The sequence below is a fragment of the Arvicola amphibius genome, chromosome 9 (assembly GCF_903992535.2).
Source record: "Arvicola amphibius chromosome 9, mArvAmp1.2, whole genome shotgun sequence".
Lineage (NCBI taxonomy): Eukaryota > Metazoa > Chordata > Mammalia > Rodentia > Cricetidae > Arvicola > Arvicola amphibius.
The window spans coordinates 34,354,746-34,367,332 of NC_052055.2; the positions used below are offsets into that span (position 1 = coordinate 34,354,746).

General features: G+C 55.7%; 1 protein-coding gene across 1 annotated transcript; it reads left to right on the forward strand.

Moving 5' to 3' along the window:
• Positions 1 to 1,091: 1,091 nt before the first annotated feature.
• On the forward strand, positions 1,092 to 11,314 carry Rhpn1 (rhophilin Rho GTPase binding protein 1). The gene is given in 16 exon segments (XM_038342621.1): positions 1,092 to 1,251; positions 4,675 to 4,790; positions 5,682 to 5,810; positions 5,964 to 6,039; positions 6,749 to 6,826; positions 7,185 to 7,309; positions 7,396 to 7,411; positions 7,413 to 7,563; positions 7,748 to 7,941; positions 8,362 to 8,518; positions 8,596 to 8,706; positions 9,153 to 9,347; positions 9,912 to 9,988; positions 10,141 to 10,287; positions 10,369 to 10,530; positions 10,948 to 11,314. Coding segments are annotated over 16 exon segments (1,989 nt in total). The 5' UTR covers positions 1,092 to 1,170; the 3' UTR covers positions 11,122 to 11,314.
• Positions 11,315 to 12,587: the final 1,273 nt, after the last annotated feature.

Consider the following 12,587-nt stretch of genomic DNA (forward strand, 5'->3'; position numbering starts at 1 on the left):
GAGTTTCCTGGTTGCCTTTACAAGGCGGTGGTAGGTGTGCTTGGAGAAGACAGCACATGGCTCACTGTGAAGTCTGAGGTGCTGGTCACACTCAGGCAGGATGGCAAGAGCCCCATTGATGGAGGAAGCTGATGCAGGACAAGGAATGCCAGGGGCTCAAAAAGACCATTGGAAAAGGTTAGGAAGTTTGGAGGGGTTGGTAGGGGGCCTATGAGAGATATATTTCTGGGGGTGCCCACTGTAGACGCTCAGGGACACCCAAGAGCTTTGCTGAGAGGATTTAGAGCTAGGGATAAGAGTCCGGTGTGTGTGCTGTTGGGGGTTGGGGGAATTGGGGGATTGGAGGTTGAGCCGACTCTGTAAGGACAAGCAGTACCAGGGTGGAGGAGGCTGACCTTTGGAGCGGCTTGACAAAGGGCAGGCCACTAACTTCTAGGATGTGTTCTCAGTTCATTCCCTGTGAGCCAGCCCACATGGAATCTGAGAAGTGCTTGCTCGGGTTCTGGAAAAAGTCCAGTTCTCAAAACAGAAGGTCCAGGAGGCAAGCAGGTTCTGGAACAACAAGCAGGTCGATGAGGATGCGTGCTCTGGAAGCGAAAGCATAACCAGGGTTCTGGAGGCGGTTCTGAAAGCAAGGGGACCGCAGCGACGCTCTACTCCGCGGTGCAGGGAAGAAAGCAGGCATTGTTCAAGAATCAGCACAAGCACTTGTCTCTAACAAACCGTTTAAAAACCCCATTGTAAACATTTTTGGAGCAGTCCTGGAGGGTCCCGTTGCCGGGGTGACGAGATAAAGTACTGAAGTCCCAGCAGGGGCCGCAGCCGCGCCCGCTCGCCGCCCCCAGCTCTGCAAGTCTTTCCCTAACTTTCCTGCAAGCCCAGTAGCCAGTGTGGCGCATGCGTACTGTGTTCGGCCAGCGGCCCTGGTTGCTAGGGGTTACCAGATCCCTTACCAGGAGCCTGCCTCTTTCTCACTCTGGTTAGTTGTAGTTGCTGTCGATCGGAGCAGCAGTCAACTCTGATTGGACGGAGCCAAGTTTTGCTGACCCGCCTCGCCGGTCAGTCGCACCCTCCAGGATCGGACAGTTCGGGCAGCGCGGCTGTTCCTCCCAGGAGTGCGAGGGACTTGCTGCTCGTGGCCTCTTGGGGTCAGCGTCTAGGCAGGCGGCGATGATCCTCGAGGAGAGGCCAGATGACCCGAGCGCCAGCGAGGACAGCGACCAGCTGCAGGAGGACAGCAGCAACCCTAAGGTGGGGGCTGAGATGGGGTGTGGATCCCCAGCCTCTTGTCCCGTGCTATGTGGCGCGGCCTTTGCGGCCTTTCCTTCCTGGGACTTGCTTCCCTGAAAGCCAGCTATTGAAACTGAGCCCCCAAGGAGAGGCCAGAGCCTGTGTTCCAGCCCAGTGGGAATGCCAGTGGCGCAGCCAAGGACTGGGTGATCTACCTGAAGCGAGGATTCCCTTTGGTTCTCAGAACCAAAAAGTTAGTTCTGATCGATGACAGCCCCCACTCCCTCACCTCCACTACCGAGCAGGTGTTTTCTCTGACACCCCAGTAGCCTCCTTTCCTTAACAGTGCCTTCTGCATGCACACCTGAGGAAGTAAATGAACATTAGATGTTAGTTTGTAGCAGCGGGCGAAACCGTCTGTCCTCTTGCCACTTTCCAGAACACACACCTGCTCCAAAACCCCTGTGTCTGGGGATGAGGGTACCTGGGCTTCTAGGAATCCCGGGGTAAATAGGGGTAGAATGGAGACCTGTTCATTCTTTGCCTAGGGGGTGTTAGACTGATCTCACTCTGCGGCCCCAGTCTGGGTGTTTCCTAGGGATCAGTGAGTGTTTAAGTTTCTTAGTGTTTGTGCACCTTCTGTAATACTTCTACTCAACCTTCCCCCACCCCAGGGGGTGGTGCTGCTGCTAAGCAGAGGCTCCTGTCACTACTCCCAGGTGTCTGCCATGGCACTTTGCCCTTCCTCTTTCCTGGTGTCAGACTGCACATTGCTCCTGGCTCATTCTATCCAGCTTTTGTGTGTATGTGGTTCAGGTCTCCTAGTGGATGGGGGAGGGGAGAGAGGGCACCCAGTCTTGGACAGATCTCTCAAGGGCTCCCTCCTGCCTGGCATGCCTCATGCCACAGTGACTAGCTGGCCCTAGAGAGATGGGGGAGGATGGGGGAAAAAAGAGGAAGGGAGGGAGGGAGGGAGGAAAAGAGAGACAGCTCGCACCATATACTCCACGAAAGAATTCTTCACAGGCCTGCCATGCCTTGCGGGTGCCCTTTGGAGGGAGTACGTGTTGCATTAGGCAGCTTCCCTATCAAGAGTGTGGGACTCTCCCAAAGAGCAGACTCAGTGGAGGAGCCTGGAAAGGCTTGGGACTACCCTATTCCTTCTTTCTATCCCCAGGCCTGTATGGGAATAACTGTCCCCTCTCTTCTGCCAATCCTGGGGGACAGGCTAGTTCAGGCCACTGGGTGGGAGGTTTTGTTTCTCTGTTCCCATCCCTTTCCTCTTTGGACATGGTCAGACCCTGTTCTGGTTTGGCCATTGTTTTGGGGGTGTCAAAGGTGATGGCAAGCTCTCCCAGAGTTAGACAGGAATTGCCACCATGGGTAGCTTTTGTTTCCAGAGGGTGGGGAGATTGCACCAGGAGAGAGATGGCACCCAGTATGGAAAACTGGGTGTAGGCCATCAGCTTCTAGAATCCATACAGCCCTATAGATTTGTCTCTGGCTTGCTTACCTTGTCCTTCTGTTAACACAGGTTAGCAGGTTGGCTTGACCTTCTTGAATGAACCAAATTAAGAAGGCCGAGAACAGGCCCAGGGCCTAGAGAGCCCAGAGGGGCCGGCTGGTGCAACTCCCCATCAGGGTGGGGAGGGGATGGGGCCATGGGTCATCACTGAGCTAAGGCCTATTGCCCAGCATGGTTTGCAGTCCTAGCTGCTCACCAGAACCTAGAAATCTAGAGCCTTTGTAGTAGGATCTCAGAAAGATGTTTGTCGTTTACTTAGTGGCTTGGAAAAGAGGAGACTATCATGGCCCCAGTGTTCATCCTGCACAGATAGGGATGGGTCCTGAGAAGGAGGCAGTACATTATGGGTCCAGCACTGGTACCCCCTCTGCCCCTATGCTATCCAGAGCGTGAGTCATCTATCTGTGGTCACTCAAGGATGACTTAATGGCCAGCTTCTTTCAGAGTGAGCCCAGGTGCCACTTCTCTGGGCGCTCTTCAGTGATATGAGCCTCTCTTGGAAAGCTGGCTCTGTGGTAAGGTTGGGACCATAGTCTAGGTGACTGCCTCCAGGAACTCCATCCATGCCAAAGTATAAGCCTTGCTTAAACCCATGCAAGGTGCCGAGACTGCTCTTACATGACAGGAAGCCACACTTTGAATGAGTGACCAGTATTGGCAGTGCCAGGGTTAAGACACACACACACACACACACACACACACACACACACACACACACACCCCACTGTGTCATTTGGACTAGAGCCTTTCGGTCCCTATGACCACTAGTGAGCGTATTTCTTTGCCTCCTACATAATCTTCGTAGAAGATTTTGGTAAGTCTTAGGCTGATGGGTTAACCCAGACAGGGTAAGAACCTTGCATGGCTTAGATGACATGAGGCTGTGTACACCACCATTCATCCCCACCCCTTGACAGTCTCTGGGAGGAAGCTTCGAGGCCATGGCCGCTGAGCCTGTGGCTGGAAAGAGGGGATGTCACAGATAACTCAAGCCACCTGTCTCACATTACACAGGAGAAGCCTTCTTCCCTCTGGGGCTGGCAAAGAGACACTGGAACCCAATGTCTCGTTGTCTGTGTCACAGACCAGTCCCCTCTGCCTGAGCAGCACAGGCTCATAACTGTCTGGTGACCATGTTCTTAGTGCTGTGGGCATGCACACTACTTAAAAAGCCCTGTGTGCAGAGCCCAGGCCAGGTCCCTCTAAAAGGGACTTGTCCTGGGCTTTGGTAGTAGCTCTCTGGAAAGGTGGCCAGACCCCCAAGGCATATTGTGCCAGCTGCACAGATGAGCTGGTAAGTCCTCGGGGCATGTGAGGTTGGTTCCAGCAGGGACGATCAGAAAGGGCTTCCTGATGGAGATTACAACGTATTTTAATTTTTAAGAAGTTTTATTTTTAATTATGTGTGTGCATGTCTGTGTATGGTTATTTGCGTATGAACGCAGGTGTTCTCAGAGGCCAGAGGTGTTGGAATCCCCCAGAGGTAGAATTCCAGACAGTTGTGAGCCATGTGACATGGGTGCTCGCTAGGAACCGAACTTGGGTTCTCTACAAGAGTAGTATGGGCACTTAACCAATGAGCCATCTCTTCATAGAACTGTGTCCAGAACCCCATCACACCATATTTTAAACTGTGGGACCACAGATAACCCAGTGTTAGGAGAAGGGGTTATATGGGGGAAGCCAATTAGATGTTGGGGATGAGGCTGAGTCTATGGCATCCGTGAAGCATTGTGGGGAAGCATCTCACCCATGTTCCCAGCCAGGCCTGCCCAGCCCCTCCCTGTGACACCAGCTGAGGATCCAGCCTACAGTTACCACTTTCTTTCCTAGGGACAGGCTGAGGTCCCCTGATCTTGGCAGAGACTATGCTAATGGGGGTTCTGTGGGCATCACCACCGTCGTCATCCTCCCTGCAGGGCTATGACTCCCTGATGCAGAACCAGCCTGGTCAGATGCAGAGCCACAGGGCTCGGCTCCACCAGCAGATCAGCAAGGAGCTGCGAATGCGGACGGGTGCCGAGAACCTTTACAGGTGAGCACCTGCTACTGCGGGACCCTGGACTGGGGACAGATGGGCAGATGGCCCTGACATGGGCTGCCACTTGGGTCCTAGTAGCCACACTATATACTTTACCATTCAGCCTAGACCCTCACAGACAAACCAGGCCCATTGCCACCTCTAGGCCTCCCCATATATGCTTGGCCAGGAACCAAAAGCCTCCTTAGGAGGCCCAACAGGATCTGATGAGCCTCGGAGGCTGCTCAGAAGCTGTGTATGGTAGGTGGCTGAGCACTCCAAGGCTGGGAACCTTGTAAATGGTCTTCTGACCCAGCTTCCTCTAAACACAGTAACCACTCTGTACTCTGCAAGGGAGCCCCGGGATATGACCCCCCAACATCCTCCTCTTCCCTGTCACCGGATACCTCCTGCTCCCTGTGCTGGGGCCCAGTACAGACACGAGGAGGGCTGGCTGTGCCCACAGTCCAGGGAACTTGTGTTGGAATCACAATGGCTTTGGAGAATGAGCTGTGGAAGAGGAAGGGGGGATGGTGGAGAGATGGCTCAGTAGTTAAGAGCAGTGACTGCTCTTCCAGAGGCCCCGGGTTCAATACCCAGCACACACATAGCAGCTCACAACTGTCTGTAACTCCAGTTCCAGGGGACCTGACACCCTCACACAGACATACATGTAGGCAAAATACCAATACACATAAAATAAAAGATAAATAAATTTTTTTAAAAAAGAGGAGGAAGGCACTTCTGAGCCAGCCCTACTTAGCTGTTGCCACCCTGACTCCAGCAGCGGGGGCTAGCCCAGCAGCACCCTATGGATGGACTCTGAAGCCTGGACGGGACAGGAGAGCTGTTGGGGGTCTGGGTCACTGGATCTGCCTCAGGCATGGGTCTTCTTCCCTCTCCCAGAGCCACCAGCAACACCTGGGTCCGAGAGACAGTCGCCTTGGAGCTGAGCTATGTCAACTCCAACCTGCAGCTGCTGAAAGAGGAGCTGGCAGAGCTGAGCAGCAGTGCAGATGTGGAGCAGCCAGAGGGGTGTGAGATGCCAGGCGGGGCACGCCCACATGTGTGGAGGGTGGGCGGGGCACGCCCACATGTGTGGAGGGTGCAGCGGTGGGCTGGGAGCCTCAGGATAGGCCTCCAGGCCGCTAGGGGCAGTAGGTCTAGAGCTCCTATTTCTGGTTTTAGTGAAAGTGTTACTATTCCCATGATCCCCCTGGGCCTGAAGGAAACCAAGGAGTTGGACTGGGCCACACCCCTGAAGGTAAGTGCTGGCCTGAGAACTTTGAAGGACATGGTCCTGAGGCGGGCTGGGGTTAGATGCTCCCTAATCTAGTCATCCCAATGAACCAGTGAGGAAGCTGAGGATGGGGAGAGGAAGGGCTGCCATACCAGGAGCTGGCACTACCTTCCTGCTGCCTGATTCTTCTGATCTCATCCTGGGCTAAGGGTTAGATAAAGGTTCTGATCGGGGTCCTGCCCCAGAATGGCTATGAAGGGGTCTTATCATTCTGGGAGCCCCAGTATGACCACCATGGGTTCCAGGATCCCCTGCAGAGGGTCCCCTGGCTCAAGGATGTCACCCATCTGGTACCTGTTCTTTGAGAAAGACTGGCTCCTGAATGACCTGGAGAGCGTTCAGACCCCAGAACATTCCATGTCTCTTCTTCCCAGGCCTGTCGGGTCCCATGGGAATATGACATGAACTTATGACTCAGTGTCTGAGTCTCTAAGGTGGCAGATGAAAGAATGTGTGTAAAATAGCACCCCAAGAATCCTGGCCCAGTCTGTCTTTGGAACCCAGAACTTGGGAACCAAAGCATCAGCATCCACCAGTGTTACAGTCCCAGGTCCTCAGCCCTTCTCCCCAGCCCCAACTACACAGACAACCTGCTCTTCCCTGACCCCTCCCCTCCCCAGAGCAGGCTGCCAGCCATGGCATGCCCCAAGGGCAATACCTGGTTTTCCAACAGGAGCTGATCTCTGAGCACTTTGGAGAGGATGGTACCTCCTATGAGACAGAGATCCAGGAACTAGAGGACCTACGGCAGGTGGGTGGGCTGCTTCCCCTCTTGTTGCTCCAGAGGCAGAAGCAGAAGCCAAGTCATAGGTTGTATCTTAGTGTAGAGGTTCATGCGGAGCCCCACATGCTGGGAGGAAACCTGGGAGATAGGCACAGCCCAGTGTTCATGGAAGGACCTGGTGCCTCTACTCTGGCCATGCTCTGTTGGTCTGGGCAGTGGCACTGCCTGTTCCCTCCTCGGGGCCCTACTTGGCCTCTTATGCCAGGCTGCCCTCAAAGTTTCTGGGGTGTCAAGTATTCCTTGGAGATGATGCCCAGGGAGATTTGAGGATGACATCATGAGTAGTGGATCTTGGGACTGGGCCCGACTGGATTCTCCCTTCCAGGCCACAAGGACTCCCAGCAGGGACGAGGTCGGCCTGGATCTGCTTGCCGCCTACTATAGCCAGCTCTGTTTCCTGGATGCCCGTTTCTTCAGCCCTGCCAGGAGCCCAAGGCTGCTCTTTCACTGGTAGGGGCTAGCAATAGAGGTGGAGGCCCTGGGATGGGAGGCCAGGTTGTTACAGGAACTGTACCCATCCTGACACCATGCTACAGGTACGACTCGCTCACGGGGGGTCCCGGCACAGCAGCGGGCTCTGGCCTTCGAGAAGGGCAGTGTACTGTTTAACATTGGGGCACTCCACACGCAGATCGGAGCACGGCAGGACTGCTCCTGCACCGAGGGCACCAGCCATGCCGCAGAGGCTTTCCAGAGGGCTGCTGGTGAGGGCTGTAGACCATAGTAGGCGGGGTATGGTGCCCAGCTCTGGGGCAGGAAATAGGGCTGGTGGACATGGCCTCCCTATGTGAAAAACTTAGCACATGAGTCCTCTAGTGGGAAGTTCAGAAGGTAGTCCTGGTGGGCATGGGAGGTCCCTGTCTGTTTGAGCACTCTCTCCATCCTCAGGGGCTTTCAGACTCCTGAGGGAGAACTTCTCCCATGCACCGAGCCCAGACATGAGCCCCGCGTCTCTCTCCATGCTGGAGCAGCTCATGGTTGCCCAGGCACGGGAGTGCATCTTCAAGGGCCTCCTGCTGCTGGCCTCTGACACGCCCGACAGCTGTCCTGTTCAGCTGCAGCTGGCTCAGGAAGCTGCCCAGGTAAGGCCAAGGAGCCCTGCCCAGGAACCCCAATGAGATGGCCAAGCTGTGGCCACTCAGAGAACAGAGAAAAGAGCTCAGCGGGACCTGAGCAGCGTTGGTTTGGACCCAAGTCAGGCAGGAATGGGCAACCACGGAGGAGGCACCTGCATCTAGTGCTCTGTGTCAATCCCTAATGCCAGTGGCTGCCCCGGTTCATGTGGTCCTGAGAACAGGAACTGAAGCCCTGGATGTCCCGGTCTGGCTCGGCTAGCAGTCTAGGGAGAGGCTGCCAGAATGTGGGGCAGACTAGGTGGAGCCCAGGGTGCATAGGCAGGGAACTTAGGCTGTCTACTAGGGGTCGACTGGCCTTGCCCCTTGAGTTCCACGGGCCCAAAGAAAAGGCAGAGGCTCCATTTGGACCAGCATGCCTGTTGGCAGGTGGCAGCTGAATATGGGCTTGTGCACCGGGTCATGGCCCAGCCACCTGTCCGAGACTACCTGCCCGCCTCTTGGACCAACCTGGCACATGTCAAGGCTGAGCACTTCAGTGCCCTGGCCCACTACCACACAGCCATGGCCCTCTGCGAAGGCTCCTGTGAGTGCGTCACCCTGCATGCCTGTGTGAGCCCACAGAGGCTCTCTGCTCACACTCACAGCCTCTCTGACCCCCAGCAGCCGACAAGGGAGAGCTCTCAGGGCAGGAGCACGTCTTCCAGCCCTCAGCTACCTGTGAGCCCCAAGGTCCCACACTGCCGCAACATCCGGAAGAGCGCAGGAAGCTTGGTGAGGCATCACAGACAGGGCCCTGGGCCAAATGTGGCAGGGTGCCCGCATAGTCACTCATCTATGGGGCATCCCTGGGTTGGTGGAAGCTGCTGAGAGAGGGGCTCCTGAGAGTGCTGGGCAGGTGGGTACATACTGGGGACAACTCTTCCCTTGCTCTACTGTTTGGCTTGGCAGAACTTTCCTAATTTGGCCAACACTGTCTGACCCTATGGCCCATTCCCTCTCCTGATGCATAATGAGACCGAGGGTCTGGGAACCAGCTGGGAAGGGCCCATTGGCAGGGCTCCCGTGCATCCATGTGTGGTGTGTGTGTGCCCAGCCTGACAGGGCCAGTTGGTAGGGCACCCATGCACGCATGTATGTGGGGTGTCTGTGTGTGTGTGTGTGTGTGTGTGTGTGTGTGTGTGTGTGTGTGTGTGTGACAATGCTATGCCTGTGCACAGCAAAGGCCCACCTGAAGCGCGCCATCCTGGGCCAGGAGGAGGCGCTGCGGCTTCACACTCTGTGCCGAGTCCTGCGGAAGGTAGACCTGCTACAGGTTGTGGTAACTCAGGCACTGCGGCGCTCGCTGGCCAAGTATTCAGAGCTGGAGCGTGAGGATGACTTCTTCGAGGCTATAGAGGCCCCCGACATCCAGCGTGAGCAGCCAGGGAGGGCCCTTTGGGATGAGTATGTCAGTCAAAAAGCCAGTCTGAGCCCCTGCAGCTACTGCTGAGGGACCGTCAGCCAGCCAGGTGTGGTAGCACATGCCTATGGTCCCAGCCCAGCACTAGGGAGACTGAGTCAGGAGGATAGAGTTGAAGGACAGCCTGGGTGGTATAGTGAAACCTTCTTTGGGTGGGTGGGGAGACAGCCCGGGCTGTGGAGTGGAGCCCTGGGAGGATATCAGGCCAGCATCCCCTAGCATCCCCTTCCCTGTTTTCTTGGTTCTTGCAAGGCAAGAGGGGAAGGGGCATGGTGCCAGTTGGGGCTTCCAGGTGGATTCCTAGAAGTCTCTCCATACATCATATATTTGGGGAACTAGTATAGCTCTGGCTGTCAGTGGGAACACTAGGCTTTGAGGAGTCAGGAAAGTCCTGCTCACAACTGAGGGTCACACACTCCTCTGAACTGAGCCAAGCCCCACCCGTGGAACTCTGGTTCTGGGAGGTTCAAGAGTCTGGGGTTCAGTTCCAATTCTCTTTTCCATCCTGCCCTGTCAGCCAAGACCCACCAAGCACCAGAGGTGAAAATGCCAAGCCTGTCCCAGATGAAGGTGACTGACCTCTTCCATCGACTGGTGAGCAAGCCCTCTCTCCCTCCCTGTCCCCTTTCCCTTTGTCCCCCCACCTGTTTCTGTCCTAGGGGATATGAGCTAAGATGGGTTTGCCAGACAGGTCAGGGCTCTTTGACTGCCACCCAGCCAGGCCTCTGTCACTTGTCTCCTTCCAGGGACCCCTGTCTGTGTTCTCAACCAAGAATCGGTGGCAGCTGGTAGGGCCAGTGCACATGACCCGAGGAGAGGGTGGCTTTGGCTTCACACTGCGGGGAGACTCACCTGTCCTGATTGCTGCTGTTGTTCCCGGGAGTCAGGCTGAGGTAAAGGTTCTCCGGCCCCCGGTGTTGAGATCTCAGACCATCAAAGTCTGCCATTACCTCACTGATCCGCATTCTCCGTAGTCCGCTGGCCTGAAGGAGGGTGACTACATCGTGTCTGTGAATGGGCGCCCTTGCAAGTGGTGGAAACACGTGGAGGTGGTGGCACAGCTGAGGGGCATGGGCGAGGACAGCGTGAGCCTGCAGGTCGTGTCCCTGCTGCCCAGCCCTGAGCCACGTAGCACGGTGAATCCTTGGCCTGGGAGAAGATCCCCAACCCCTAGCCCTACCCAGCCCTGAACTTCCTCTTGGTTGTCCAAGAGCCCTCAGAGAGAAGGTGGGAAGATAGTCTTCAGTGGAGGTGGCTTCCTGGGCAGTGTTCACCTGTGATGGTGATGATGCTATCGTCCTGCTCCAAATAAAGCCCACAGCCCGTATCAGTGGGGCTTTATCCCCAGACTAGAAGCTTCCAAACCAGTCACATCCTTTCAACAAGGCCATTCCAGGGTTGGATGGCAAGCAGCCTTACATGGCCACTTCAGATGTCCCCAACATGTTCCTAACATGCCTATCACTCCTAGAGGGCTCTGCCCTCTTCCCAGGGTGGCCACAGATAGTTCAGGCCATAATGGCTGACCACATTTGTCCCTGTCCTGGCTGTAGGGACCCCGACGACCAGCACTGCTGTGGAGTCAGAGAGAGTGTGACTTCGAGACGCCGATGCCTGCACGTGCCCGCCCCTGGCCCATCCTTGCTTGGAGCCGCAAGAACAAACAAAGCAAGACTGGGAGTCAATCTGACCCCTGCACGAACAGGAACTGTGTCACCTGTCCCTGAGCTGGACACCCTGGACCCCTGCATGCCCCGGGTGGCTGTGGAGGCCATCTTGCTGTGTACATCACCCTGTAACCAGTTCCAGCTAGCCAGGTGTACCTAGTGCGCCCTGCCCTCTGCGCTAGGGAACCAACAGGCTGCCCCCCCCACACTTGTTTAGAACTAGAGATGTCTATTAAAAATGTTGGTCAGATGAGAGGAGTCTGAGCCCAGTGCTAAGACCATGGCCTCTTTACCAGCACCAGGGATGCCCCAGTCACTCCAGTGCTCCCACGGCTGCCCTCTGCGGAGGGCAGCAGGGCTGGTGCTGTTCTGCACAAGCCTCTTGGCCCCTGCCATGCCCCATCTACTCTGCTGCTGCGTTGGCTCTATCCACAAGTCCAGTTGCTCTGGGAATGTCCCCTCAGACATGTCTTCCTACCCTGAAGAGCAGGCCTGCTGCATAGCGGCCCTGCCAGTCACCTCGCTGACCTCCCTTCCCTTGCCGGTCTCTCTTTGTGTAAGGTCCCAGCGAAGGCATTTTATTTCAGCTTCCTTATAGTGAGTGCCCCAACTTTCAGAGTCCTACCTTTTGTCCAGGAAACAAGTATTCTGGCCACCCAGCTCCCCAGTTCCAGCTGCTTCCATACAGGCCCTGGGAAGGTCTCTTAGAAAGGTGGGCTCAGGACCTAAACTCCAAAGGGACAGGAAGGGGGCACCATATGGGAAGCAACTCTAACCTGTGTATGACAAAACCATGAAGATGCTCTCCCTCAAAGGCCATGGAAGGCTCAGGATAGGAACAGAAAGACCATACGTATCTTAGTGGCAGAGCTCTGCCCAAGGCCCATGAAACCCTGGGTTCAATTCCCAGAACTAGAACAAAAAACAGATGGGGAACTTGTTCCCAGAGACCACCAGGGGGCAGCGGTTGCCCACTCATGCAGCCCTACGAGGCTGCAGCTCATCCAAGCCCCATGAATCTGAGAAAGGCCCAGAAAAGAGAGGCAGCCACAGTCAGCAGCCCACAGCCTTACATCCTCCAATCTCTTCTGTGGGGCCCCCAGGTAAGGGTACCCAATTCTATGCCTCGGGTCTGGCTACACAGTCTAGTGTCCCAATGCACATCACCCGTGCGGATGTCAGCATCACGGTCTAGTGAGGGCAAATGTAGACCATAAGCACGTGAGTCATGAAGATCCAAGCACAACTTCCTTCCGAAGCAGCAGAGGTTCCCAAGGGACCCAGGTGTGTCCCCTCCTTCTTCACCTGTCCTCTTAGGACAATCTCTAGTGCAGCAGAATGGCCAAGGTCACTCAGACTCCTCAGCTCTTGTTAATTTTATTAATAAAACTGTGTGTCAAGGAGGCCATTACATGATAATCAGAGAAGACAGGGTGGGCAGAATGCGAGGGCCCCACCCCTCCCCCACCCCAAGCAGGCATGCAAGCACACACACACACACACACACACACACACACCTTGGATGG